Source organism: Medicago sativa, chromosome 3, assembly GCF_051527215.1.
Source record: "Medicago sativa cultivar Bolivia chromosome 3, Bolivia_mono, whole genome shotgun sequence".
Taxonomy (NCBI): Eukaryota; Viridiplantae; Streptophyta; class Magnoliopsida; order Fabales; family Fabaceae; genus Medicago; species Medicago sativa.
Genome location: NC_140751.1, coordinates 59,805,608 through 59,832,055, shown reverse-complemented (window position 1 = coordinate 59,832,055; position 26,448 = coordinate 59,805,608). Strand labels below are relative to the sequence as shown.

Sequence of the window (26,448 nt, the reverse complement as noted above, 5' to 3'; positions counted from 1 at the left end):
AAAATTTCCCATTTTCATAGTGGGCTAGTTGAAAGCAAAAATACTATGTCCATGATTTATACGTTGTACTTGTATTTTTTATTTTTTTGGATCTAGATTTAATTGTTGATTCATATTCAATTTTGCTTATTCTATTGTTGTTCCAATTTTTTTTTCTTTCGGTACAGGCATTTTTTTTAGTACACTCAAGTACCAAAGAATAAATTTAACAACATATCATGGGTGTGAGTACAGGTTTAATAATATAACATAACAATCTTAAAAAAATTAGTGTATAAATATAATATAAATAATTTTATTGATACAAACTTATGTTATTTTTTGTAGTGTCCTCGCCAAGAAAATGATATAGATTGCGGGTACTTTATGATGAGGTTTATGAAAGAGATTCTCATTTCAAAACTAAATGAGATTCCAAAGCTGGTATGTTATTTTTATATTAAAGTATAATATTTGTATATAATTAAATTTATTAAGTAACATGGTTATTTTTTGTTATAATATATGCAGTACATTGATGGTTTCAAGTGTGTGACATACTCAAAAGATAAACTAAGAGAAATCCAAGAAGAATGGTGTCAGTTCATGATCAGCCAAAAAGTTATATGATAAGGTGAGTTTCATGTTTCTAAATATATTTGCTAGAAGTGGTAGTGTTTTTAATTTATAATCTTGCTTTAATTTGTACTCATGATCAGTAGTACTTTGAATTTGTCTCTAATATAATATAGTTGTTTATTGCTTAATGGTGTTTTCTGCTATATATGCAGGTGGTGGAGAGTGAACAAAATTTGGAAATGAATAATGATTTGCCTGCTTATTTTGGATAAAAATGTTGAGACGACTAAGAAGATAGATGAAGACTGCATGCTACCATAGAAGATTTTGATTTTATGTTAACAATACTTAGAGATATCCATGTCACCATATTAGTGGCTATAAATTTCTGACTTTTATGCTATATATACATACATTTTGTATGACATGTTTAAGTTTTATTTGATAAATAATAGTCTCAATTTTAATGTGCCAAAAATATATATATTTCCCTTAGAAAAATTATATATATATATATATATATTACTTTAAATTAATAAAAAACGCTATCTGTAAAAATAAAAATAAATCTGACCAAAAAAAAATTAATGCTTTTCCTAGCGCTTTTCTCCTGTATAAAGCGCTATCTAAACCTAGTGTTACATAGCGTTTTAAAACAAAAACGCTGTTTTTTTACTAGTGCTTGCGTTATTTTAAACCCCTTTTAGATGGCGTTTATTATTGAAAGCGCTATCTAAGGAGAACCTTTGCTAGCGCTTTTTGACAAAAAACGCTATATAAACCCTACTTTAGATAGCGCTTTATACAGAAAAAAAGCGTTATATTACCTTTACCAGCGCCATTTACAGTAGTGCTCTACAAGTGCTAGCTAAAGCAAAAAAAAAAGCGCTATATAAGCCCATTTTTGTAGTAGTGGGTAAATTACTCACCATTTTTCCATGGATACCCTAGTTGTCACCTCCATCCTTTTTTATGAAGTTGTTTACAAAAAAAAAAAAAATCTTGTCCCTAAGTATAAAATCATATACAAATTTCTAGGTGCATTGATTACTCTTTTTCTTAATATACCCTTTATTAATACAAATATCAATTTGTCTTGGTATATGAAAAGTTAACATTGAATATATATTTAATTAAAGTTAAGGTGACAACTAGGATACTCATGGAAAAATGGTGGGCCGTAATTTTTGTAAACTACTCTGTTAAAATAATGGGACGGAGGGAGTAACATTTTTTAAAAAATAATCATAGGAACACCTTGGTAAATAGAGTTTGATTGAATATCTACCATGGTCAAATAATATATTAAATGTGCAAGTGGGCCAAGTTTGACTATATGTTGCCAAGATATCTAATCTCTCTCTGTATATATGCACCGCAATCAAAAGCAGAAGAAACCAAACAAGTTGTACAATTTTGGCAGTCATGGGCAGAGGCAGAGGCAGAGGCGTGTACTCTCCTTTGTTTGAAACAAAGAAAGGGAAAGGAAGGCTTATCTATAGGCTCTTTTCAACCTCATTATTTGCAGCCATATGCTTCATCTGGCTCTACAGATTCAACCACATCATAACCACAAACTATACTCAACAAGAAGAAGAAGATGGAGGAAAGTTGGTATGGTTTGGTATGCTTGCTGCAGAACTATGGTTTGGTTTTTATTGGATTCTCACTCAAGCTTTCAGATGGAACCTTGTTTTCAGACAACCCTTCAAGGATAGACTCTCCCAAAGGTCCATTTTATTTTTATCTACTTACACTCATTTTAGATTACCTTATTATTATTTTCTGTGGAATTTATGTTTCTATGCTTAATTTTTTTTTTTTTTTTAATTTCAATTTCAATTTCATAAAATTAACTAGTTTTCGTTTTGTCCAAAATGAAATTTAATCTAAAATAAATTAAAATAAAGTGAATTGACGTCACCGCCACAAACACACGCATGCATTTGTACGAGATGATACATGTCTCTTTCAACTTAAGTAATTTTTAATTTAAAGACTAGTTTTCTCTCTTATACGGTTCTACTCGACTCGAGCAATTAGTCTTGACAATTGTTTTAAGTAAAAATACTTCATTTACAAAAAAAAATGAATTATTATACTTTTTTTTTTGACCAAATGAATTATTATACTTTAGAAAATTAATTTCAAATGTATTTTTGTGAACAGATATGAGCATATGTTGCCAGAAGTGGACATATTTGTATGCACGGCAGATCCAGAAATAGAGCCACCAATGATGGTAATAAACACAGTGTTATCTGTTATGGCTTTTGATTATCCATCTGAGAAGTTGAGTGTGTATCTATCTGATGATGGTGGGTCAGAATTAACCTTTTATGCTCTCTTAGAGGCTGCTACTTTTGCAAAACATTGGCTACCTTTTTGCAAGAGGTTTAAAGTTGAGCCCAGGTCACCTGCTGCATATTTTAATACCATCAAGGACACTAATATTGCTAATGAGTTGGTAGCTATAAAGGTATGTAAGCACTCTCTATTGGTTTCAAACTTATAATTAAATTAATATTTCCAAATTCAATGAACCCAATGACTTTTGTTTCCAAGTTCAATTTAGCAGTCTTTTCTATTAATATAATATGCTTTATGAATGAAAGCACTTTGACCAAAAATATTAAAGAATGAAAGCTCCCTGACCAAAAAAACTAAAAAAATGAAAGCTTTTGACTGCTAAAAGATAAGATTATTAAACTTGCAGCCTTTATATAAGAAAACATATTATTATTGCAGTTTTTTTTTTTTAAATATTATTGCAGTTTTTGTAACCTACTTTTTTTAAAATATAGCAAAACTCTTTTATTTTGATGTTTAAGTGGACTCCGCATACAGCCGCGGATCTAGGTAGAGTAGTTTGGGGACAACTGTCCTACGACTCTTCCGGTTATATTTGTTAAATTTTTTATATTTTAATGATTGCTCCCTTTTAAAATAATATATTGTCCCCTTTAAATGAAAATTTATACCATAAAAAAGAGTTTCGCTCATGAATTTTATAACATCAAATGTGTAAATGCATTCAAGATGAAATTTTGAATAATTTTTATCATATTTTTTAAATAGAAAGACACGTAAATGACAATTTTAATTTATAGATGTTGACGAGTCTTTAATTTTTCTAATATATAATAGGATAGTGTTTAATGTTTATATTATTGAATATTTTGCTCAATGATAATGATGTTATTATTATATCACTTTTGCATTTTTAAAAATTTTCTATAAATATTTATCATATAAAATCTTGTCCCCACAAGTCAACATTTCTAGATCCGTCACTACCCACATATACATATTAACTTCAAAAGCATTTTTTTTTCTTTCACAAAGGGTAATTTTGCAAAATTAAACTGTCAATTGCCAAAAATCGGCGTGGAAGAGGTTGGATGACAAAAGCTTGTTGAAAAAGTTACTATAAATCGAAAAAATAACAATAAATAATAAAATGAATAGATGGGTAGGTGAATTTATTGACCAAAAAGTTATAACTTTCTTTTAAAAAACTTAAAATCACAAAGAGTTGGTATTGAAAAAGAATCTGGCAAGCTGGCGAAATTGACAACCGCAAAGATATGCTTTAACTTAACTCAATTTGTTTTGCTACTCTATCACAATGTTAGATTTGAACATTGCTCCATGCCTTATGTGATAGTTTTGATCCAATAAATGTGATTAGATCGTAACTCTCAATAAATTTTGTATAATCGAAAGTCATGATTTAAATATTACATATGGATGATATGGTTGAAATAATGTTAGTTCAGACTTTACTTACTTTCTAGTCGCACTTCGGATTATCATGGTTCATTTTTCCCGAGAAGCGCTGGGTTAACACAAAAAAACAATGTTTTACATTTTTCATATGATTATGATTTTTCTTGTTGGGTTATGGAGAATTATAGCTCTCTTTTATTTTCCCATTGTGTAGAAATTGTACAATGAAATGGAAAAACGAATTGAAGATGCAACAAAGTTGAAGAGAGTGCCCGAAGAAGCACGTTTAAAGCATAAGGGATTTTCTCAATGGGATTCATATTCATCTAAACGTGACCATGACACAATTCTTCAAGTAAATTGCTTAATTCAATTTACTTCATTAGTTTTGTCTTATCCTTCTAGACATAACCATGGCACAATTAACTTGGTTAATGCGATATATTTTACATTTTTTTCACTAGATACTACTTCATAAAAAGGACCCTGATAACTCTAAAGATGTACATGGTTTCATGTTGCCAACTTTGGTGTATTTAGCTCGTGAAAAGAGGCCTCAATATCACCACAACTACAAAGCTGGAGCTATGAATTCATTGGTATGATATTTACATATATTAAGAAAAATTGGAAGTGTAACTAATAGTTAGATATGTATGAGTGATATTAAATATGTACAATTTGAAATGCAGTTAAGGGTGTCTTCGATTATCAGCAATGGAAAAGTCATTCTAAATGTAGATTGTGACATGTATTCAAACAATTCAGAATCTATAAGGGATGCTTTATGTTTTTTCATGGATGAAGAGAAAGGCCATGAAATTGCTTTTGTGCAGTCTCCACAGACCTTCGAAAATGTTACTAAAAATGATTTATATGCGAGCGCTCTACTAGCAATTTGCGAGGTGAGTTCTTTCTTGCATCAAAAGTCGCATAAGTTAGAGATTTCAGTTACAAGTTATGGATTAATAGCTTAATTGTATCAAGTTCACGATAAGTCCTCAAGTCATATAGCTCAAACGGTTGTGTTGGTATGCTCGAAAAAAGTTTGAGAAGGAGGTCCAAAGTTGAAATTCCGACAAATAACATACTACTACTAGTAATATTTTCCTATAAAAAAATTCATGATAACATTTCTTGCAATGTACAAATATATACTGGTACTTAACATTTTGTATGTGTGTACTGTGAAGGTGGAGTTCCATGGGGCAGATGGTTGTGGTGGCCCTTTGTACATAGGAACTGGATGCTTTCACAAGAGAGAATCTCTTTGTGGAATGAAGTTCAGTGATGAATATAGGCATAACTGGAAGAGTGAAGATAACTTGTCCACAGAAGCAACCTTGCATGAACTAGAAGAAAAATCAAAGGCTCTTGCAAGCTGCTCATATGAAGAAAATACACAATGGGGAAATGAGGTCCTAAATAGTATTTTCTCTTATGATATTATTGTTTCATTTTTTTTTTACAAGCAAATATTGCTTTTATTTTTTTGGTTTTTAGTCCTCAGAATTTTTGGTTTTAGTCCTCGCAATTTTTTGTCTTCTTGATTAGAGTCTCCGTGAGCTTAGCTTAGTTGCTAAGGACAATGCATAATATATGTAAGGTCTGGGGTTTGAACCCTGGACACCACAAAAAAAAAATTAGAACCATGATACGCTGCGGTCGAAATTGATAATGTTTTCTGGAATTGCAGATGGGTTTGAAATATGGATGTCCAGTGGAGGATGTGATAACAGGGTTGTCTATAAAAAGCAATGGATGGAAATCAGTGTACTACAATCCACCAAGGAAGGCTTTCTTGGGTGTAGCTCCAACTTCTTTGCTTCAAGTACTTGTTCAACATAAGAGATGGTCTGAAGGAGATTTTCAAATTTTGTTTTCTAAGTATAGTCCTGCATGGTATGCTTTTGGGAAGATTAATTTGAGCCTCCAAATGGGATATTGTGCTTATTGCTTATGGGCACCTAATTGTTTAGCAACTTTGTATTACTCCATCATCCCTTCCCTTTATCTTCTTAAAGGCATTCCCTTGTTTCCAAAGGTAACAAAACAATTCCCTTTAAATATAGATAGACATATGTTCCCTTTGTTAATGTGTACATAGAGATATTTGTATGTTTGAACATATGTTCCCTTTGTTAATGTGTACATAGATATTTGTATGTTTGATTTTTGCTTTATGTAATTTTTGTCCATATTTTTGCTAACTCGCGAAATTTAAAAACAAAATAATAAAATTTAAAACCTAGCAGGACTATATTTTCAAATTTAAAAATAAAGAGTCCAAAATTATGCAAATCGGTGAAAATATAGGGACTACAAGTGCATTTTATCCTTATTTTACTATGCAAATACATTGTTTGCAATGAGAATGCATGTGTTTAATATTTTATTGGTTGAATTTTCAGATATCAAGTCCTTGGTTCATACCTTTTGCATATGTAATAATTGGAGAAACTATTTATAGTTTGTTAGAGTTTGTGTTAATTGGAGGGACATTTAAAGGTTGGTGGAATGACCTAAGGATATGGTTATACAAAAGAACAAGCTCTTACCTATATGCTTTCAGTGACACCATCTTGAAGCTTTTTGGATTTTCAGATTCTCTCTTTACAATCACGGCTAAGGTTTCGGAAGAAGAAGTTGTCGATCGCCATGAGAAAGAAATTATGGAGTTCGGAACATCCTCATCCATGTTCACTCTATTAGCAACACTAGCATTGTTCAATTTATTTTGCTTTCTTAATGTGTTGAAGAATGCAATCTTGAGGGATGGTGGTTTTGGAGCATATGAGAAAATGGGATTGCAAGTTATATTATGTGGGTTTTTGGTTCTCATTAATTTCCCTCTATACCAAGGCCTTTTCTTAAGGAAGGATAATGGCAAGTTGCCAAATTCTCTTGCCATGAAATCAACAACATTGGCTCTAGCTCTAGTTCTCTCCTTCGGCTTCACCTTTAATTTGTATGACAAAAAGAAAGACTTATAGCTTGATTTCAATTGGAAGGGTACATAGCTTTTCAAAGTGTCATTTTGTTGTTTAGTTATATCCTCCATTGAATTAAGATTTTCTTCTAAGTGTTTTTCTTTTAAATAAATAATAAATTCAAGTATTGAATCTAGATACAAAAAGTTAATTGTTTCTTTTCTCATACACAAAAGCAGCCACAAGTGTCCTTTAGATATGCTACGGATAAATAAATATGTCTACAAAAATATCCGACCAAAAACTAGTTAGCCGGTAGTTAACTTTGAAGTGGCCTTTACATAATAGTGTATATGTTTCGGATTAAACTTAATTGGCTTGTGTAAAAAGCCTATATTTTTATCCAATTCGATAATGAGTATGTTGGTTTGGATCAACGTGTCATTAAATATGAATTTTACAAAAAAAAAAAACAAAAAAGTATATAAATAAATGACATTGTATTTCATGAAAATTTTTAACATTTAAACTAAATTTTAGAATTTAAAATGTTTTTTTTTTTGAAGAATTTAAAATGTTAACACTCCAAGATTAACAAATAAAAGTCTTAAACTATGCTATAAAAAATTAAAAAAAAATTTAACAGTTTTGGTTCATGAATTTGAAACCATACACTTGTCACGCAAACAAAACCATTTTGAATTTGAATGGGTTAGTTCTGGTTGGACCTGAACTTGAACAGGTTTAGTAAACTGCGGTTTGAAAATGTGGTGGTCAAGTCCATTAACTTCCATCACCGTTTGGTAGAATTAGAGAATGCCCTCAAGAGAATGAGGTTGCACGATTTAAAGGCCAATCCTACTAAATGTGTGTGTAAAGTTTTAGCTGAAAACCTCGTAGGTTTCTTGGGTCACAAGAAATGTATTGAGGTTGATAAATTAAAGCAAAAGCCATCTTGAAAGCAAGGCCCCCGCTTACAAAGAAGTAGTTGCAGAGTTTCTTAGGAAAAATAAACTTTGTTATGAGGGTCATATATAACTCGGTTAACAAGATAAAAGCATTCTCACCATTGCTCAAACCGAAAGATTCAAACGAGATGCTATGAGGAGTCGGGCAACATGAGATTTTGATCATATTAAACAAGTTTTACCCAACCTACTCATTTGCACACCGCCAATACCAAGTAAACCACTCAAATTATATATTGTTGCAGAAGGAGAATCAACCGTCTGCATTTTTTGGCACAAGATGTCAATCGAAGGAACGGAAAGAGCAATATACTACATTAGCCAAATTTTAAATGATTCTATAGCTCGATTTACGCTTGTACCAAGTTGGAATATTATTTGTTAGGCTTGTTTGGTCCAATGGCCTCCTAACTAATTTTCAGTTTTCATTTTTGGCCCATAACTCGAAAAATCAACACTTTGGTCCCTCAACTTTTGCTCTGTTATTCAAAAACATCCTTTCTGTCAAATAAGTGACTTTGCTGTTAGTGAGTGCAAATGTGGAGCATCCAATGTGGCACGTATATAAGGGATTGATTCACTTCGGACATTCCAAGGCACTAAAGAAGACCTTGAGACACCAGAAGCTATTTTTTGTCCACATTATCAAAGATTCTATATTTGTTTCAAAGGCTGCAAGGAAAGCTTTTTTAAGTGTAGGGGTATAATAGGGCTAGTTGTGTGTTTTCTAAAAGGTTACTGTGGTGGGAAAATGCTGGCTGATGTTGGCAGGGACCATATTGATCAGATGCTTCCAATAGCATTTGCTGTGGCGGAGGGGGAAACAAAGGAATCTTGGAAATGGTTCTTGGAGCTGCTCATTGCTGACTTAGGTGGACGCAGAATGTGCAAGACTTACACTTTTATTAGTGACCAATAAAAGGTAAATTTAAGTTATTATATGGCCTTTTCCCTTAAATTATGTCGTTTGCATTTTTTTTTCTCTGTCTTTTAACCTTCACACTTATATTGTAGGGTCTTTTTCTAGCTATGGATGAGCTACTGCCTGGCGTGGAACAAAGGTTTTGTGTGAGACATCTTTACGATAATTTTAGAAAAATTATCCTGGTAAGCAATTAAAGGAGTTGATGTGGAGGGTAGCAAAGGCAATCTGTGAAAATGCATACAATGATGCCATGAAAGAGGGCTAGATGGGGTGTAAAATGTAGTAGATTCAAGCAGAGTTGACATAACAAGTCCATCTGCAAGCTTCCACCACCTCCAAGTGAACCCTCATCAAGCCAAACCATACCTGCTCAAGCTCAAGGCACATTAGTGCAGAATCCACCCCCCACCACCAGCAATTGTACCTAATGTAACGGAAGACAGATCAATGCAGCCTCTACCACCACCACCAATTCAAAATCCACCACCAGCAACAATTGTAGCATCTGCAAGGCAAGGCAGACCAGTTCAGCGACCACCACCATCACCTGCATCATCCTCCCATCGACAAAGGTAAAATGGTGTAACATCTTCAAGGGGCTCAACACATTAGACAAAAACTAGAAAAAGGAAGGGCAAGGAGAATGTTTCATCAACACAACCAGGAGCAAATATCAAAAAGAAGAAAATGTCTGCTAGAACCAATGGTTCAACTTCAAGCCAACATTAAATGTATTGCTTAACTATCTGTTATGTCTTGTTTTGCTGATATGCCTAAGTGCATATATTTTGATGTAATGCCTATGTGCATATATTTTGTTGTAATGCTTATGCCTAAGTGCATGAAATAATTTAGGTTTGATTATGCTTAAGCTTATTTTGATGTTGATGACCAAGTACTTCATACACTTTATGTATTAAGCTTATTTTGATGTAATGACAATGTGTCAGTGACAATGTTGCTATTATGCACATTATTATGGAATGAATCTTTACTTTATGAAATTATCATGATCTTTCATTCCATTTTTGTGATCACATACTATTCCAAGTCCTTCATAACAACATGTTTTGGTATTCAGAACAAGCAAATAGGAAGAATTTTCATTTTGGTCGAATTTAAAGACCAGACCATTTTGGTATCAATTTGGTATTCAAAACAAAGCTGCATTTTAGGGACCAAACCATTTCAACTTTCATTCAATTCAGGGACCAAACAATTTGGTATCAATTTGGTATCAATTTAGGGGCTAATCCATTTCAACTTTCATTCATTTCATAATTTCAAATTACAGAATTTTTCAGATTACACAGCCAACGCAAAATACACAAAATTCTAACTTTCAATCCCAAAGTACTGCAATCTAACAATCATCCTATATCAAACAAACATGACTCCAGCTACGACTAATTTTGCATAATTGAATTGTTCCTAACACTAGACAAACACCAAAACAGAATAATCCAAAAATCATTGAAATTTTCAACCAAGATCTTGTCTTCTCCAATTCATTCTTCAACTTTGTATTCTTTTTATGTAGCTTTGCAATCTTCAAATCCATATCATCGTTGAACTCTTCATCAACTAACTTGAAGAAACTACAACCTTTATCATATTGATTTTTGTAGTTTCTGCACCCCCATAACTTTTTTCCACAGTTTGGATTGTAGCTATCAGTGACAGTTTGAACTACAATTTCTTCTCCACACCTGCATTCTGTAATTGCTCTCTTTCCCATATTCTAACCAACAAAACCAGCTGATTGACCCATTTGCTTTGACATTTTTCAAATTCGAAAAGAGGATTAGAAGGAGAAGATGGCGAAGGACGATTCGGTTATGGATTTTGGAAGATGATTTTGAAAAAAGCACTAATTTTTCTGGAAGAACCCTAACTTGATTGAAGAATTTCGAAGAGTGAGAGAGAGAGAGAGAGAGAGAGAGAGAGAGAGAGAGAGAGAGGAGGAGGAGGAGGAGGAGGAGATCATGAAATCTGGAAATGGAAGAACCCTATTTTTGGGTGTCTAAAGTGAATCAATCCCATATATACGTGCCACGTTGGATGCTCCACGTGTGCACTCACTAACGACACAATGACTTATTTGACGGAAAGGACCTTTTTGAAAACTGGAGTAAATGTTGAGGGACCAAAGTGTTGATTTTTCAAGTTATGGGATCAATATGAAAACTATAAAATATCCATTCAAATCTTGAATTTTTTGATTTAAGTCAGGATTTTGACAACCATGCTTACTTCCAAGTCAATTATCCATTCAAAACTCGGATTAGTATTGAGGTTACTTTTAATACTGTATTTCACACATGTAAGATTACCTCATAACTTGTTTGAACTCTCTAACAGAATTGATTAAACATTTATTTTTATTTTTCATTTGATCAATTTGCTCATTAACCAAAACACCCACCGTAAACAAGTAGTCGTTAACAAAGCATCCTAATACATGTATACTCTCTTAGTACAAGTTGTTTGCTTATACATAAAACTAATGATAAAATATTTTAAGATTAATTGGTATACAATAAGTTACTAGTGTGTTAACCCGTGCAATTCACGGGTGATAGACTACTACTTTTTAATCTCAAATTGTTTTATTTTTTTAATTTATTGATGAAAATTATTTATCCCGTAAATTTTTAAATATGTTTGTATTTTTTTTCCGCAATGATGAAAAATATGTCCCACATGTTTTTATGTTTATTAGTGATAAATATATGTCCCATGTTTTTATGTATAAATGAAAAATATATTTATGGGTTTCAGATCGTCGTCGATGAAGCGCCGCAACGGCTGTCCTTTTAGAGTCTGGTGTGTGTTGATTCTATTGTGGTCATTGGTTTCGTTCAACGTCGTCGTTGTCTTGTAAAACTCTGGTGTTGACGCGATTATGAGTTAGTCTCGGTCTAATTTTTGCTATCTTTTTATTTCATTTTTGTTTATTGGCGTTTGTTTTCGTTTTTTTTCGTGGAGATGAAGATGGGGTGTTGACTTTGTTTCAGCTCTGTGATTTTGTCTGAAAATCTTGATCTAGTTTTCTGGATTGAAGATATGGGTTCTTTAGTTTTGGCATTGTTCCGTTGGATGCATATCTCGATTCAACATGACTGGTTTTATCCTGATGTTGCTTGAAAGGGCTAGGTAAGTAGATGCTCCGTGTTTACAGTAGTAATTGTTCATCATACCTAAAAGATTTTATCCACCATGGTTTCTGCTTGCATCGTTGGTGGATGGTCAGTGATAGATTTATGTCGTTTGTTCATCCCTTGATCTGGACTGCGACTGAAGTTTCAAGGCCACTGCGACTTTGTGGATTCGATTTGTTATATGTTGCTTTGACTTGAAAGGGCGTTTATGGTCTGATGATACTTTGAAGATAGTTGTTGGAACTTAGGTCTTTTCTTTGTTAACAGACGATCCATACGCCTATTTAAATGCTCAGAATATTTATTATGTGTTTTTTTGCAATTCGGTTTCGCGTCCTACCTTCGATGGATTGTCACGCCTCTACGTGGGTTCGCTGGATTGGCCGTGGTTGTATTTTTAGGACTATTCTCTTTTATACCATTTTTGTACTGAATTGTTGGGTTTTGGTTTTGTGGTTTACTGGGTCAGGTCCTTGCCCCCCAACCGCGGTCTTGTTTTTCCTTCTCTTGATAAAAACTTGTCCCGTATTTTTTTTCTATTTATCAATGACAAACATATAGTTTCATTGAAAAATAACAGTCTCTTGTTTTTTAAAAGATATTTAACATTATTGAAAAATGATTTCCCTTTATTTTTTTTTATATTTCGTATTTTTTTTAAAAATACGGGATGATAATATTTATCTCGTATTTTTTTTATGTATTAATGATAAATATTTATCCCGTATTTTTCTATTCGTCAATGAAAACTATATGTCATGTGTTTTTTTACCAATGATGAATATTTATGCTATGCTTTTTTTAATATTTTTCAATAACAAATTTTTGTCTTGTGCTTTTTTAAAAAATATTTTTTCAAAGAAAATTTTTGTTTCATATTTTTTATGTATGAGGAACAAATATTAGTCTTGTGTTTTTTCCTTGAAATTTATAAGAGACAAATGTATGCCACGTGTGTGTGTCATAATTATTTTTATGCTTCATAATAAATTATTAAATGGAGTATCCATAGATTCAATTCAACTTATCATTATTTGTTTTGGAATTTGAATTTTGTATAAGTGGTGGAAGAAATTGAAATTCAACATTTATGCTATTTTTCTTCAAATAAAGTTGATGTATCTAAAAAAACTAAAAAATAAGTCAACATATTCTTATTTGTTAATATGAATTGAGGAAATGTAATCAATGTTATGTTTTTCATTTTTAATTCTCTCAAACAAAATGTTTTTCATTTTTAATCCTATTATTATCATATAATACGGTTCTTTTCAATGGTCCTTTCATGGTTGTGGATCAATGTAAATGAGTTAGTGTGTCACATATGTGAATAATCTATATTATACATTGTCACATGTACTTCTCATATTGTTTTTGTTTGTACTTTTTTTTAATGTTTTGTTTGTAAGACCATTTCAATTTTAGTTTTTTATTTTGATCAAAAAAAAATTCATACGCAAGAAGCAATGTAGTCATTTGAGATTGTGATTTTTCAATCAATGCAAAATATATCTTATAAATAAATAGATATTATATCATAAATTAAAAAATCATTTATTTTTGCAGATTTAATAAATTATAATTTTAGTTTTTTAATTTTGAAATTATGTCATTTTATATAATTATTTATTTAGATTATTTTTTAAAATTTTGTTGTTGAAGATTTTTATTTGATTGTTGGTTATACTTTGTTACTTTAGTGTGTCATAAATGATGTCATTAAAAAAAAGTTTGTCTTAAATGGTGTAATTAGACTATGACTTTTATAATTCAACCCTATATTGTCACATGTAACTGTTCCTTTGAATTTGATTTTGATATGCCATGTGTATTGTTTATTTTAAATATTCTAAAATGTATGTATAGAGGATTGTTTCTATAACTAGCTTTGATCACTCAAAAATTTCACATAATTTGTAAATCATGATAAAAAATAGTTTATATACAACATCCACACTCCTCAATCTAAGAAGACACTTTTAATGAATAACAAAATCATGAGAACTAGTACAGAACTTTTTTTTTTTTTGACAGTAGAACTAGTACAGAACTTAAAAAGGACAATGTTTATAAATTATTGTGAACTTGCGAATCCAACATTATCAAAATTATAAACAGGTATATATAAATTACTTTTAAAATAGTCCATTGCTTTGTATAATTTTTCAAAATATGAAAAAGACAAATGATATTTGAACAATCATTTTCAAAACGACTTTTGTGACAACCCTCTTATACTCTTATTTCTTTTCTTTTTTTTTTTCCTCTATATTGTTATTAATTATTATTATCCAATAGAAAGAGAAGAAAAAAAATAGTCACTAAATTGTTTAAAATTAATTATCTAAATATCATTCTTCTATGAAAAAATATCAGAGGGGGTGGTTGAGACATATGGTTGCATCATTAATTGAAATATCATTCTCTATTTTGGATGTAGGGTTCTTGCTATCTTTCTTTTGATACGACATTAAGGCTCTGGATAGTAACGTCATAAAATTAAAGACCGCACATGGTACACGCGTTGTTTAAAGAAAATACGACATAAGCTTCGTGAAATTGTCGTGGCATTATCTTTCGCTGGATCCAGCAATTTCCTTTATCTAACTACTATATCTCTCCTTAGAGAACTCAAAAAAGGAAAAAGGTAAAAAAATGAAAGACATTCCTATGTTTTGATTTTCAAAAGGTTAAAACAAAACATGAAAGACAAAACTGCAAGTTAAATTTTATCTTGACTTTGATTTTCAAATATACTACCCATAAAATTCTCCAATACGATTTGATATGAAACGACACACAAGATAAATTTTTAATTTGATATACCACCGATCAGAAATGCCATTAGGACTGCCAACTTTTTTATGAAAAACAAACAAACAAATTACTCAAAATACTATACAAACAAAATAAGGATTAGAAAGTGGTGTTTGAAAAATTATGTGAAATGTTGTATTCTTTGTTTCTTATATTAATAATAAAAAATACTCAAGGTGTCTTATGAAAAGGACCAAATATAATGCTACATGCATACATTTTTTAACCACAAACACACATTTCGGTCAAAAAAAAAAAAAAAACCACATACCCACATTTTTTCTTTCAGTATAAAATAGCATATCTCATTGAGTTCATATACCATAGGGAATTTATATTAAAGAATACAAGGGAATCACAGCTCAAGAATTAAGAAAGATGGGGAAAGAGGAGCATTATCCATTGTTTGAAACAAGGAGAGGTAAGGGAAGAATCATGTACATAATATTCTCTTTCTCTTTGTTTGTAGGAATTTGCTCCATTTGGGTTTACAGAGTGAGTTACAAACCAAAAGAAGATGGAAAATGGGTTTGGATTGGATTGCTTTGTGCTGAACTATGGTTTGGTTTTTATTGGTTCCTTCGTCAAGCCCTTAGATGGAACCCTATTTTCAGGCAACCCTTCTCTGAAAGACTTTCACAAAGGTATATATGTCTACCATAACAAAATTTAATTAATTACTATGTATAAAATAAGTATAGTTTACAAGGTTAATATATATATATATATATATATATATATATATATATATGTGTGTGTGTGTGTGTGTGTGTGTGTGTGTGTGTGTGTGTGTGTGTATGTATTGAAGAATTCAACCATCTATGCTATTCACCGACAAACAACTGGAATACATCCTCTGGTCATTATTATAAGAAAAAATAAAAATTTTAGATTCATCAATTAATGATGTATATGGTCTTTATCATAAACCATATACATCATTTAATGAATGAACCAAAAATATTGATCTTTACTTATAATATTGACCGAAAGGTGTACATGCTTATTTTATTTTTTTAATATATAGTCGCGCTTTTAAATATTAAATTTAAATAGTTAATTATTGTAAAGAGTTAATTAAATTTAATAAATTAAGTGATTGAGCTCAAATATTTTATTAAGTTTGTGAAGGGCAAGTCGATTGGAAGTTTGGGAGTAATCTAGTTTAAATCTGAGTTGAAACTAGGGGTGGCGAAATGATTGATTTGATGATTTGGATAAAAATTGATGGATCAAAACAATTTATTAATTCATTAAAAGGTGACACTATGAATTATCAAGACCCCATTCATTTGAAAACAAGAGGGCTAAGAAAAAAATTTCATTACTTCTTTATCTCATAAAAACAATTTGTATTTGATATATGTTTTTAAATGTATATAAACAATAACATTAATTACTTTAAATTGTTAATTTTTCTAAGTATGTATAAGTATTGAGAAATATTTTGATGAAAGATATGCTGAAAGTAAGTGTACATGTTTTGAAGCAGATATGAGAACATGCTACCCAAAGTGGACGTATTTGTGTGTACGGCAAATCCAGATATTGAACCACCAATAATGGTGATTAACACAGTATTATCTGTGATGGCATATGATTATCCAACAGAGAAGCTTAGTGTGTATCTTTCAGATGATGCTGGATCAGATATTACATTTTATGCTCTCTTAGAGGCTTCTAAATTTGCTAAGCATTGGTTGCCATTTTGCAAGAGATTCAAGGTTGAACCTAGGTCTCCTAGTGCATATTTCAAGACCTTAGACACTTACCCAAATAATGCTAAAGAGCTTTTGGCCATCAAGGTAACAAACTAATCAACTTTGTTCTAGATATGTAAATCTCTTTAGGAATATATCTTTTCAGAATGCTTCTCATATCAACCTATAAAGATGGATATAAAGGTGAGCTCTTAGGTTAAAATATTTTGGTTAATTTGACATAACATATTATTTTATGTTATTATTGAACAAATGAAATATAATTGCAAATTATTACGAATAAAATTTGCGGCATAGCAGCCAATAGGGTTGAGAGTGTATTACAAGGGGCTAGAGTGCCACAACATCAATGGTCGAATCGAATTAGAGAGGAAAGGAATACCCTGTATTTAGTATTTGACCCACCTCAATTAAGATTACCTTCAATGGAAATAAAGAGAGAAAAAAAAAGTATAGCATATTAGTTCATAAGATCTACCATTGGCCCCATCTTTTAGATGCAACAGTTTGCAATGAAAATTTGTTATAGAACAAATTCTTTAAGCGAATTGTTTAAGGAACCCTCAAAAAAAGAAAATTGTCTTGAAAATACAAGTCAAACACATTTAAAAGTCATAATTATACAATTCTCATTGTGAAAGTTATATTTTTTAATAATTGTTTAGTCACGTACACAGAAAAAAAATTATTAAAAAAATGCCCTAAAATATTGAAGATAAATTTTTAATAATTGTTTAGTCACGTACACAGAAAAAGATATATTTGACAGTGTATAAAGACACACTGAGAGAAGTTATATTTTTTAAATGATAAAGTGTCTTCAATTTTGAAGAAATAATGCTATTAATTTTTTGGCTTAATTATAGCGGTGTCATATCGTTTAAACGATAATATATGTACTCATATATATATATATATATATATATATATATATATATATATATATATATATATGTTTTGTCTAAATATAATTTATAATAAAATTTTCAACAAAATTATATATTTATAATAAATGACCTTGACCTCACAAGTTGAAATTTCTGGATCCGTCCCTGTATACAACAATTGTGGTTCTTTCGCCTCTAAAACAAAAAAACAAGTGTACTTCACATCAATAAAGACAACATATTAGACTTGCTACTTAATCCTATGAAATTGATTTGCAACCAAATTAAAGACAAACAAAATAAAATTTGTCCTAATTACCTTGTACTAAATTTTTTATTTTTTTAGTTTTATAAATGTACCCAAGATTATTTAATAACAAAATTGGAAATTCATTTCATTTTTGTTAGTATGTTGATTCCATTATTTGAAACTGTTTTATTTTCATGTCATAGAGAATGTACCAAGATATGGAAAGTCGAGTAGAAAATGCATCCAAGTTGGGTAAAGTACCGAAGGAAGCATACTCAAATCATAAGGAATTTTCTCAATGGGATTCATATTCATCAAGACGTGACCATGACACAATTCTTCAAGTATGTATGAACGGAAATGCTAGATTGTACGGAGCCATTTTGAACGAAAAACAACGAATGAACATACCATGTATTTGTTATTACAGTTTTATCCTTAATCCATTTTTATATCACCATTTTACCCTTGAATGGTTAGTGTTTTTTGCATTTCGTCAAATCCCGTATCTAATTATTCCGTACCGCATAGCATTGCTCATGTATGAATGTGTCCTTTTCTTTTCTGATTGAATTTCCTTCACGTAGTTTAAAATATCTTCGTATTTGTTGTACGAAATTGCTCTTTAAACTTCTAAAATTGCTCCCAGACACCCTCAAATTATCCAAATACCCTCAACGGTAGTTAATTGTCGTTCCTGATTTGCTAATAATTTAATATGATAATTAATTAAGTGGTTTGTATTAATTTGTTTATAGATATTGCTTCATAGAAAGGACAATGCCAGAGATGAAGATGGGTTTGTTATGCCCACCTTGGTATATTTGGCTCGTGAGAAAAGACCCCAATTTCATCATAACTTCAAAGCTGGAGCTATGAATTCATTGGTACTCTTTTCTTTTTTTTTGATCAAGAATTCACTGGTGCTCTATATTTATATACTAAGCCTATATTTGATCGTGGATTTAAATTTAATTAGGAACAAGTTTAATTTTTGAATGCATGTTTAGTATATATGTATTAATTTTTTTTTTTTTTGAAGGAAAGTATATATGTATTAATTTTTGGTCCCCAATGCAGATAAGGGTGTCATCAATGTAATTAGTTGTTTGTTGTTCAAAAAAAATGTAATTAGTTTTTTTTTTTGACAAAAAAAATGTAATTAGTTGTTTAGTATATAATGTATTAATTGTTGGTCCTCAATGCAGATAAGGGTGTCATCAATGATTAGCAATGGAAAAATAATTCTCAATGTAGATTGTGATATGTACTCAAACAATTCTCAATCTTTAAGGGATGCACTTTGCTTCTTCATGGATGAAGAAAAGGGACATGAAATTGCCTTTGTGCAGGCTCCTCAGGTCTTCGAAAATATCACAAAAAATGACATATACGGTGGTTCTTTGGCTATAGCTTATGAGGTAAAGTTGTTCATATATGCTAATAAAATTGAAGTGAATAAACCAAACTATGTATTAACAATAGAATATAGTATATAGAATATACTACTTGTTTAGGAGACCATAGGAACATTGAGAGCAGCAATAGGTTAAACATCTAGTACCCCTAAGAGACTTAACACCACATCTCCACTCAAAACCTTTAATGACAAATTTATATTGATGTGCAACTAACCACTCACACTTGAATTCTATCTTAATGCCTTTTATGTATATCTTATGTTTTTATGAATGAAATTTATATTGACAACAAAAAAAAATGACAAATTGCACTATGCTATAGCAGCTTACATTTTTTTTTTTTTTGGTTCGATAGGCATTATAGTAGCTTAGTGACTCCATTAGTTTATAAACTTTTGAACATATATGTAGGTGGAATTTTATGGCTTAGATGGATTTGGTGGGCCCCTTTATATTGGAACCGGCTGCTTTCATAGGAGAGCTACACTATGTGGAAGGAAGTATAGTGATCAATGCAAGATTGATTGGAAGAATGTAAATGATGAAAATACTGATCATATGATAAAAGAAGCAAGCTTGCATGAGCTAGAAGAAAAATCAAAGACTCTTGCAAGTTGTACCTACGAGGAAAACACGTCATGGGGAAAAGAGGTTACACTCACCTTTCAAAAATAATATAACTTTAGTTTTTGGTACCTTCAGAATTTTTCCTTTTTTTTTTTTTTTTTTGTCATTCACTTCTGCATATATTCAAGTTAGGATCTCTAGATTACGCAAATGAAATAGAGAATTTTGTTTCATAAGATAAATGTTCAAAAAGTAGGCGGTACATTTTAAATAACTCTCTCTTTCTTTCAAATCTCTATGTCTTTTTCAGTTTTTCTCTTTAAATGGCGTCTTCAATTTAATTTGAGAAATATTTGTCAAGAAAATTTAATTTGAGAAATAAAAATTATACCAAACCCCTATTAGTTACAAAGTGTCAATAAAAAATCTATTGAATATTTGGTTATATATAATATTAGTTTGGATGAATGAAAGAAATTTTTGAAAACTTGATATAGTAATTTTTACGAGGAAACCAATTACCAACAATAGTTTTTTTTTTGACAAAAGTAAACGATATTCATTCATTCAAATTGATAGAGTACATCGATACAATACAAATCCAAATTCGCTAAAAACAAAAAGGATGAATCTGTGAACAAACTCACAACATCCATGTTAATAGCATAAAACGGCAAAGTATCTATGCCTACAAATATTACTAATATGACTATATTCAAGTCTCCGGAATACTCATGTCTCCGGATCTGCAACGTTGACGACGCCAAAGTCATTGTCATTGATCGGAAACACCGCACTAAGATGGGAAATAAAAATGACACCGCACAAAGACGGGAAATCAAAACAAACAGAGTCGTTCAGAGACGACGAAATCACAAAAACAAACGAAAAAAAACAGAAAATATGTGAAATCACTTATTTAATTAGGATAGAAGGAAAAACAATTGAGAGGGTGATTTTTGGGTCAAAATTAACGCTAAATCACTCCTCTGACAAGAAAAAGAAGAAGAAAATGGTGACGGCTAGGGTTTGAAAAGGAGGGAAGAGAGAGAAGAATTACCAACAATAGTTGTCGCGCATTTTTCAATATCAATCGTCCAATTTTAATTAATGGCATATATTGTTAAAACATTTTGCTATTATGTAGTCTAAGTCGCATGATCTCAAACTAACGACATCCAAAATTGTTTATTGAGTATAAATGTGTGGTTCCCTTTCAGCAGTGAATTAGGATCCTTTTTATGAGGCATCCCAGTTTAATAGAATCAGTTGACCATTTCACACATATTAAGAAAAGTGTATAAATAAATGAGAGAGAAAAATGGTTTTAAGTGCCTTTGTCAAAGATTTGTGCATTGTTCTTTATCATAAACTAGCGAAAAGACGTACCCTGTCTTTCCGCTCTTTTTATTGCGCTAACGTTTAAAAATTATTAACGGTGTTTTTTTTATGAAATTTTGATTTTGATTAAAACTAAAAATATAAGTGTGTTGCTTTCATGTTACAACAAACCAAACTAATCATGATTATATATTTCAATGACACCGATAATATAACAAAAAAATATAATCTATATTTTAATGACACCAACAACAACTTTACAATAGAAAAAGTTGTTTAAGGGTATAATTGGGATAATGAAAAAGTAACATCTAGTTTGTTATACTTTTTAAATGATAAAAAAAAAATCAGACATATGTATGTTTATATCGTGTTTATTTTAAATTTTTTTAATATTTAAATTTATTCTTATCTATTTGTTACATGTGTTATTTGTATTGAAAATTGAGGGTATTTTTGGAAAGAAAAAGTCAACCCAAAAGAGCTGAAAGAGGTTGTTTTCTTTATATATAGTATAGATAATTTACGTGATTTTCCCCATAACTTGTAATTCTGTATTTCTATTGTTTCGTTGTATCGGTTATGTTTTTTTAAGTGCAAATAAAGATTGTTACAATTTTTCTAACAAACCAATATTTTTCTTTATAAAAAAACAAAGCAATATTTTGTTTACCTAGAATTAAGGCAACAAACTTTATTCAAATTGTAAACACGAAAAATAGGGTTCATGGTTCACACAAAAATTAGAGAGAACTTAAAAACTCCAATCGTAGATGATTTCTAAACATTAATTCCAACATATCCCAATAAACCAAATAGAATGGCTTGCTCTATACCACCAGTTGATTTTATTTAATAATCGTGGATTAGTTCTTAGTGGTTTTTGTGTAAGGGGTTTGATTTATTTTCTTTGTTGTAGCTGTTGTTAGGCCTGTTAACAGTGATTGTTGTGCATGCACTTGACTTCTCAAAACAAATAACACTATGAAAGAAAGCAATTGAAGAGTGCAAAGTGAATTCATCACTCAAACTTGAAATTACTATCAAACTATTGTTACGTAAACAATTTGAATCATAATCACTTATAAACCAACAAAGTCAAATAATCCATAAAATTAATCAACTTTGATTAGTTGTAAGATGAAAGAAAAAGAAAAAGAACTTACAGGTTAATTCTGAATTTTGATGCAGAGGGCTAAGAGAGGTTGAGAAAAACGAAACAATACGAGAACGAACTATGAACTGTGAGAACCCTACTTACTAATATTTAATATAGTGCTAACAAATCTTTTTCTAAAATATTGTGAGTCCTAATCTTTTTTTTAGAGGATTTAAAGTCCAATTTTTAACATTATTTTTTGCTCACGTTTGTTATTAATCTTTTTTTAGAGGATTTAAAGTCCAATCTTTAACATTATTTTTTGTTCACGTTTGTTAATAATTTTTTTTAGAGGAGTTAAAGCCCAATCTTTAACATTAATTTTTGCTCACGTTTGTTACTAATCTTTTTTTAGAGGATTTAAAGTCCAATCTTTAACATTATTTTTTGCTCACGTTTGTTTCATTTGTTTTAATATTTAAATGTATTCTTATCTATTTGTTACATGTGTTATTTGTATTGAAAATTAAGAGTATTTTTGGAAAGAAAAATTCAACCCAAAAGTGTTGAAATTGGTAGTTTTCTTTATATATAGTAAGTATAGATGTAAAGTAGAATATATTCAATTGGGAGTGATGAAAGTAGTATTAATTAGAGTTATAATTGGAAAAAAGTAATTAATGTTGTATTGAAAAGTGAAATGAAGTAATATTTTTGGGACAATATTCTTTTACAAATGACTCATTTATTATGGGACAGAGGGGGTAAAAAATAAAAAATCTTATATCTATGTAATTTTCGTAAATGTATGAATATTTGATTGCAGATGGGACTAGTATATGGTTGTGTAGTGGAGGATATAATAACAGGGTTATCTATTTTACGCAAAGGATGGACATCAATATATTATAATCCAACAAGAAAAGCTTTCTTGGGTTTGAGTCCAACCACATTGTCAGAATCACTTGTTCAACATAAGAGATGGTCCGAAGGACTATTTCAAATTTTACTTTCAAAGTTCAGTCCTATTTGGTACTCTTTTGGATTAATCAGTCCAGGTCTTCAAATGTCTTATTGTCACTATAATATGTGGGCGTTAAACTCCTTTCCAACTCTGTATTATTCCATCGTCCCATCACTTTTTCTCCTCAAAGGCATTTCCTTGTTTCCACAGGTATGAAAATGTTACTACCTCCATTCCTATATATAGGATCTCGTTGACTATGTATCACGAAAATTAAAAAAGTTTTTGTATAGTTAAATTTGTTGATAATTTGTATTGTTTTACAAGTTTATCCTTTAGAATAGAGGAATAGTTTATATTATTAGTAAAAAGCATGAAAAGGCAATTTATATAGCCGCAATTGTGGTTGTGATGTTGTTGCAGAGACCTCTATAACCTTTATATTGCATTCACAATTGTGGTGGTAGACTTCAATTTAAAACTATCTTATGATTTCTTGTAATGTTATTCTAATTTTAGTTTTGGTGAATTGATCAGATTTCAAGTCCTTGGTTCATACCTTTTGCATATGTCATAGTTGGGGATTCAATATATTGTTTGTTAGAGTTTTTGAGAGTAGGAGGTACACTTAAAGGTTGGTGGAATGAGTTAAGGATGTGGCTTTACAAGAGAATAAGTTCTTACCTTTTTGCTTTTGTTGATAACATGTTGAAGGTTTTTGGATTTTCGAATTCAGATTTCATAATATCTGCTAAGGTAGCTGGAGAAAATGTTTCACAAAGATATGAGAAAGAAATTATGGAGTTTGGAAACTCATCTCCAATGCTCACTTTATTGGCTACACTTGCAATGCTGAATTTATTTTGTCTTGTTGGAATGTTGCTAAAGGAGGTTGTGTTAAGTAGAGAAAGGGTTACAATATTTGAGGCAATGTTATTGCAAGTTTTACTAAGTGTTGTTTTGGTTGTTATCAATGTACCTATTTATCAAGCGCTTTTCCTAAGGAGAGATAAGGGAAGATTTCCAAGGTCTGTTGCAGTTAAATCAACAACATTGGCTCTAAGTGTATGTGTCCTCTTTAGTGCCCTTAGTTAAATTCATTTCCTTGTCACTTATTAGTTTTACTTTTAAAAAAATAAATAATAAATGTAATATTATTCTTAATGTCTTTTATGCGTCTATGGATGTCAATAAATTGATCTAGGTCACAATGAATGTTGAACCTAACTTAATTGGCTTGGATTATGTTAATCGTTCTACTATTGATTATATTTAGACATAAACTAATGATTGTTGTTACTTACTTTGGCGTTCTTAAACCTTGAAGGGTTATGGGCTACACTGAGACATCAGGGGGCAGTAATCATTGAAGAGACTAGAGAGTTAGTGACCAAGACTTTGACCTATCTATTTTGTTCAAAGGTATTAAAACTAAGTAATCAATATAATTGTATTCATAGTTTGTAGTTACCCAAACAATTCAAGGAAGGAAATCTGACAAGATATAATCTATGTTGAGACGAATTTGTTTTATAAATATTTATACTTGTCGACACATTAGTACACTTGCTAGTATTATGTCATCATCATTCGAACTCAAATAAAATCATAAACACTTTAGAGGTCTTTCAAGATTATAACGTTGCTTAGGTTAAGGTGAGATATATTTGGGAAAAGCAGACTAACAAAAGAAATGAAGTTATATATATATATATATATATATATATATATATATATATATATATATATATATATATATATGGTTAAATATGTTTTTAGTCCCTATAAATATATCAGTTTTTCGTTTTAGTCCTTCTAAAATTTTCCTTCAACTTTTAGTCCCTATAAAATTTTCAACCACTACTTTTAGTCCCTATAGCCAATCAGTGACGTGGTAGTGATTAAGTGGAGAGAAGGACGAAATTTTAAATGATTAAATTTTGGCAGGGTAAAATGCCAGGATTAAGGAATACATTGACCAAATTTTAAATGACCCCTATTTACAAGGACTAAACACATATAAAAGCCTTAAATTAAAGATCTCAAAAAGTTAAATTTTGCAAAAGGTAAAATCATAAAAGACACACTTAAGTTTTGGAAAGCTTAAATCTATTTTCAATGTAGGAGTAGATTTCATATATTTTGTGAGAATTATTATTTACAGATGAAATAAACTAAATAATGGACAATAACTTTTGTTGAACTAGCTTCAACAATAACATGTTATGGGCCGACAAGAACTCACTTTTTCTATTGTCGGCCTGTATTTTTGGGAAACCAGATTTCCTACTATTACAGCTGAATGCTTTAAGGCATGTGAGCCGTTCGATTAAAGACGGTTGGCTGAGATTAAATTATGTGAAAATTAGCTAAACAATTATGAACCGTTGGATCACTTTTCTTTTTTAACCACTACGTGAAACTGCATGTAGAAGTTATAACAGGAGATTCAGATCCATATTTTCGACCCGCTTTTTTACCATTCATGTGTTGTTGACGATCTGTTATTATTTTGTTGAAGTGTTGAATTTTATCTTAACTTTGATTTTCCAATAGTACTACTAGTTCACCTGAAAAGTCATCACTGTGTTTTGTTCTCTCCCTACTATAAAACAAACACACAAGACAAATTTTTAATTTGATTTACCACCGATCAGAAATGCCATTACGATTGACAAATGTATCAGACTTGTGCAAGCCAAATTATGTGAAGATGATGGCATTTCGCATAATCCAAATGTATCAGACTTGTGCAATCCAAATCAAAAACAAACTTGTATAGAAAATGTGAAATTGTTATGAAATTAAAACTCATACAAACAAAATAAAGGAATTCAAGGAAACATAACTATTCATATATTTTTAAATTGTATTACTTTGTTTCATATATTAATGATAAAAAAAAAATACTCAAAATGTGTCTAATTCAAAGGACCTAAATGGTCACCGTGAGCATAGCTCAGTTGGCAGGGACATGTATTGTTATATACAGGGGTCGGGGTTCGAACCTCGGACACCCCACTTATTCACCTTGAAAAATGTGAATTCTAACCACTAGGCTACTTGACAAAAAAAAAAAGGGACTTAAATGAGTAAATTGTATTACTTTT

General features: G+C 30.6%; 2 protein-coding genes across 2 annotated transcripts; both read left to right on the top strand.

Annotated features, from left to right (window-relative positions):
* The first annotated feature begins 1,957 nt into the window (after positions 1-1,957).
* On the top strand, positions 1,958-7,423 carry LOC146938729 (cellulose synthase-like protein E1). Its single transcript, XM_085752630.1, has 8 exons — positions 1,958-2,288; positions 2,728-3,037; positions 4,502-4,642; positions 4,752-4,886; positions 4,980-5,192; positions 5,481-5,705; positions 5,984-6,331; positions 6,699-7,423. Exons 1-8 carry the CDS (start codon positions 1,984-1,986, stop codon positions 7,278-7,280), a joined length of 2,259 nt encoding a protein of 752 aa, XP_085608756.1. The 5' UTR covers positions 1,958-1,983; the 3' UTR covers positions 7,281-7,423.
* Positions 7,424-15,353: 7,930 nt separating this feature from the next.
* On the top strand, positions 15,354-24,641 carry LOC146938728 (cellulose synthase-like protein E1). The gene is made up of 8 exons (XM_085752629.1): positions 15,354-15,732; positions 16,581-16,893; positions 18,150-18,290; positions 18,705-18,833; positions 19,155-19,367; positions 19,779-20,018; positions 23,201-23,548; positions 23,876-24,641. The coding sequence occupies exons 1-8, from the start codon at positions 15,467-15,469 to the stop codon at positions 24,431-24,433; spliced, it is 2,208 nt and encodes a 735-aa protein (XP_085608755.1). The 5' UTR covers positions 15,354-15,466; the 3' UTR covers positions 24,434-24,641.
* Positions 24,642-26,448: the final 1,807 nt, after the last annotated feature.